The sequence below is a fragment of the Entelurus aequoreus genome, linkage group LG07, assembly GCF_033978785.1.
Source record: "Entelurus aequoreus isolate RoL-2023_Sb linkage group LG07, RoL_Eaeq_v1.1, whole genome shotgun sequence".
NCBI classification, from domain to species: domain Eukaryota; kingdom Metazoa; phylum Chordata; class Actinopteri; order Syngnathiformes; family Syngnathidae; genus Entelurus; species Entelurus aequoreus.
In genome coordinates this window covers 19268775-19273774 of record NC_084737.1, presented here as the reverse complement: position 1 = coordinate 19273774, position 5000 = coordinate 19268775, and the positions used below count along the sequence as shown (strand labels likewise).

The window sequence follows — 5000 nt, the reverse complement described above, 5'->3', positions numbered from 1 at the left end:
TGAGGTGAGAGAGCAATTAAGTATGTGATGCTATGTGTTTGCATGTAGGATGTGCGATATCATGTGCGAAACACGCAGTCTTGCAACGTGTTTACTTGTATGCGATACAAGCAGTCCTGCGGCGTGTTCACTTGTGTGTGATCTCATGTGCGATACCAGCAGTCTTGCAGCGTATTTACTTGTGTGCGATATCATGTGTGATACAAGCAGTCCTGCAGAGTGTTTACTTGTGTGTGATATCATGTGCGATACAAGCAGTCTTGCAGCGTGTTTACTTCTGTGTGATATCTCGTGCAATACAAGCAGCCCTGCAGCGCGTTCACTTGTGTGTAATATCATGTGTGATACAAGCAGTCCTGCAGTGTATTTACTTGTGTGCGATATCATGTGTGATACAGGCATTCCTGCAGAGTGTTCACTTGTGTGTGATATCATGTGCGATACAAGCAGTCGTGCAGTGTATTTACTTGTGTTCGATATCATGTGTAATATAATCAGTCCTGCAGAGTGTTTACATGTGTGTGATATCATGTGCGATACAAACAGTCTTGCAGCGTATTTACTTCTGTGCGATATCATCTGCAACACAAGCAGTCCTGCAGTGTGTTCACTTGTGTGTGATATCATGTGTGATACAAACAGTCCTGCAGTGTATTTACTTGTGTGCAATATCATGTGTGATACAAGCAGTCCTGCAGAGTGTTTACTTGTGTGTGATATCATGTGCAATACAAGCAGTCCTGCAGTATGTTCACTTGTGTGTGACATCATGTGCGATACAAGCAGTCTTGCATCGATTTACTTGTGTGCAATGTCATGTGTGATACAAGCAGTCCTGCAGAGTGTTTACTTGTGTGTGATATCATGTGCAATACAAGCAGTCCTGCAGCGTGTTTACTTGTGTGCGATATCACCTGCGATACAAGCAGTCCTGCAAAGCTAGACAGACATTTAACATCTAAATGTCCTCCAATAAACACACAATTTCTTCTATTTTGCTAAAGTCATTTACAAAAGGTAAACGTGCTAGTGTATAGGCTACTATGAACTAGCAGCTACACAACAGCTAAGCACACAATAGCACACAAGCTAGACATAGATAATATTCATTGAACAATAAAACGTGACATTTGTCAATATAAGCAAGTATCAAATAATTATAGTTGCATATTACTTACACATGAGAAAAGTAACCAGTAACAAACGTGTCCGCATCATTCAATTTGGTGCATCATGAGCTTAACTTCATGGATTATTGTGACCAGTAGGTGTTACAAAATACAATTACCACTTTACTTCAACTTAAAGACAGCATAAGTCCATTCCAGACGGTTAATAATAAATAGGTCAGTGTTTTTCATAACTACCATTGTTCTCTGTCTGACTCATTTGACTTGATCTAACCTTTTCTAACATTCCACACTACTAAATAATAAAAGTATCTATGTGTCCTGCTGATATCGTATCAATCAATATCGGTATCGGCCAATACGCAAGGCTCCGATATGGGACTTCCCTAATAGTAATGAAATATATTTCTGGTATTTGTGGATCTATACCAGAGTATTAATGCTACATGTATTGCTTTCATGAAATAATACGCCTCAGCTCTCATGTTTCATCTGCGATGTACACGTGTGTGTTTGCAGCTGGGTGTGACGAATGTGGAGGCGCCCTCGTCTTCGTCCTCGTCAAATCGTTCCGTATTCGTGGGGATCCTGATCACCGGTCTGCTGGTGGCGGCTGCCATCGTCGGCGCTTTCTGCAAATGTCAGCGCCGGACTGACAGCAAGGGAGTCAAACTGGTAAGAAGATGGCGACACTTTCATTGTGGACATATTTTTACTGTGGACATATTTCTACTGTGGAAATATTTCTATTGTGGACATATTTTTTATAGTAGACTTATTTTTATTAAGTTTTCCAGTTGGAACATTAAATATCTTGTCTTTGCAGTCTATTCAATTGAATATAGATTGAAAAGGATTTGCAAATCATTGTATTCTGTTTTTATTTACCATTTTCACAACGTGCCAACTTCACTGGTTTCGGATTTCGTATTTGTCGCATGAGCAGATAATATTAACGTTGGGAATGTATGCAATTTCATGCACTACATTTGTCACAATTGGAAAAAAAAATACATCGACTTAGAAAGATGAAGCACCGTACTTTATTTTTCTGACTTTTATTTATTGAATGTATTCATTTATTTATACATTCATTCATGAATGCATTCATTTATTGATTGATTTTCAAACTGTATTTGTTTTTACCTTTTTAAATAAAGAATTGTATTTTTTTTCTTCAGGGATTACTCCCTATAGGTTTATAGTTCTTTTAAAATTATAATCTGTTTATATTATTTTATCTTTTATTATTATTATTATTATTTGCTTTATTGATTTATGTGTTAATATTACTCTATTTGTTGTTGGGTTTTTTTGCCATTTTTCTCTTTTTGGGCGGTGGCATCGTTGGGATATGAACAAAAAAACATTTTGACACTTAGGACAGACAATAGATGTATGATGTATGCAAATATGATGTAATGGATAGGAATGTCTGATGCTGGACGTCAATAATAATAATTCAAGAAAAATAATAATAACAATAATTATTGTATTTATTCAATGTATTTATTTATTTATTCATTTATTCATGAATACCTTCATTTATTTATTTATTTTTAAACTGTATTTGTTTTGTTTTTTACCTTTTTAAATAAATAATTTTATTTTATTTTTTATTTTTATTTGTTTTATTATTATTTTTCTTTTTTCTTTTTTTTTCAGGGATTACTCCCTATGTTTATAGTTATTTTAAAATTATAATCTGTTTATATTATTTTATCTTTTATCATTATTATTATAATTTGCTTCATTGATTTATGTGTTAATATTACTCTATTTGTTGTTGTTGTTTTTTGCCGTTTTTCTCTTTTTTGGGCGGTGGCATCATTGGGATATGAACAAAAAAATATTTTGACACTTAGGACAGACAATAGATGTATGATGTATGCAAATATGATGTAATGGATATGAATGTCTGTAGCTGGACGTCAATAATTTAAAAAATAATAATAATAATTGTATTCATTCAATGTATTTATTTATTTATTCATTCATTCATGAATACATTAATTAATTTATTTATTTTTAAAGTGTATTTGTTTGTTTTTTTACCTTTTAAAAAATATAAAATACATCAATATTTTGTATTATGTACTTTATTGACACAAACGTTCTTTCCAGGCTTTCGCAGGCCACATAAAAGGATATGGCAGGCCAGATCTGGCCCCCGGGCGTTGAGTTCGACACCTAAAGACTAATTCCGCTAATAACTCAATGACTTTTATGGCAAAGTAGCGAGTAACTTCAACTAATTACGTCTTCAAAGTAATACACTATTGTTTATATATGTTGGTTGTCTGCAAAAAGCCAAAAACTTCCTGTCATGGCTCCGATGCAAAATAAGTTTGTTTGATATTTTCCACGTGTGTTGACGCAGGCCCAGGAGACTTACCCAGTGGACCTGGAGAACCAGGGCAACACGCTAGTGTCCGTGGCCCCCCTTAACCCTCTCCCGGAGGGCCAGGAGAAAGCCAACGCCGTGAACGGAGAGTCTCCTGAAGCTGCCAAGATTGAGGCTCCGCCTCCGACTAACGGTCACTCTGCCGCCAAGACTGCAGACACCGAGCTGTGAACCCCCCCCCCCCCCCACACACACACACACACACATTACACACACACCTTCACACCTACATAATCATCAGGGACTACAAAAAATAACCCTCATGGACTTTGCCCCCCCCCCCCCCTTCATGGCTCCTCCCTCTCCCCTTCTTTGGCCGCGCGCCGCCGCGAGCATCAGGACAAATAGTCGGATGATGAAGAAAGTGGTGATGGCGGACGTTAACGACGGCTCAGTCCCTGACTCGTCTGCGGCACTCGGGCCCGAGAAGGGAGATGTGCGCTTTTGGCGTCGCCGCTTATGAAGCCGCCGCCGCCGCCTGTCAGCCCGACTTGAGGTCATCAGGGTCAGAGCTGCGCACGAGCAAAACTGTCAACTTGAAAATGTCCATTGGTATGAACGTGCACCGTAGTGATGGTAAATGAGTATGTGGCACACTCACTAGCTGTATTGACCGATACTCTTGTTGGTGATCCATAACATATATTTGTATTAGGGCTGTCAAAGTGAACGCTTTAACTTGCTTTAAAAAAAAAAAAAAAAAAACGGCACAATTGAGTGTTGTTATACTTCCTGCTCGGTAAGGCGTTACACTTCAAAATAAACGTTGACAATACTTAACTTAAAACTCTTAGCAATTTTAGAATAAATAATAAGCAAGGTGCATTTATGTGAACAAAGGTTCCTGTATGACATTCTGATAATTACATTGAATTTGGGTCGAAATATTTAATTTATTTTAATTTACTGCAATTAATCGCTATTTTGAACGGTAGTGTATATACACATACATATATATATATATATATATAATATATATATATATATATATATATATATATATATATATATATATATATATATATATATATATATATATATATATATATATATATATATATATATGTATATAAAATAACAAGTTAACTCATGCGATTAATCACAAAAAAGTGTCGCATTATTCATGTCCATATGCAGATTAATCACCCAATTTATTTTGACACCACAAGCTCCAAATTTCACTTCAAAAAAGTTTCTGTATGACGTCTTGATAAAAAAAATTTAAAAATTGCATTTTTGTCAAAATATTTGGGTCTTTGTACAGTTTATTTAAATATTCACGCATGTGTGATTGGTTACTATTAATCAATATGTAAAAATGTGATGAATCTGATTAATACATATTCCGTAATAATATATATATATATATATATATATATATATATATATATATATATATATATATATATATATATATATATATATATATATATATATATATATATATATATATATATATATATATA

General features: G+C 35.0%; 1 protein-coding gene across 1 annotated transcript in view; it reads left to right on the top strand.

The window, feature by feature from the left end:
* LOC133652980 (uncharacterized) overlaps positions 1-4452 on the top strand; it is a 69572-nt gene extending 65120 nt beyond the window's left edge. The window contains exons 6-8 of the mRNA XM_062051954.1: positions 1-4; positions 1650-1805; positions 3511-4452. The exon at positions 1-4 is cut by the window's left edge and continues 46 nt beyond it. Of these exons, the coding sequence (XP_061907938.1) occupies positions 1-4; positions 1650-1805; positions 3511-3705 (355 nt within the window). The 3' untranslated portion in view covers positions 3706-4452. The remainder of the gene's footprint in view (positions 5-1649; positions 1806-3510) is intronic.
* Positions 4453-5000: the final 548 nt, after the last annotated feature.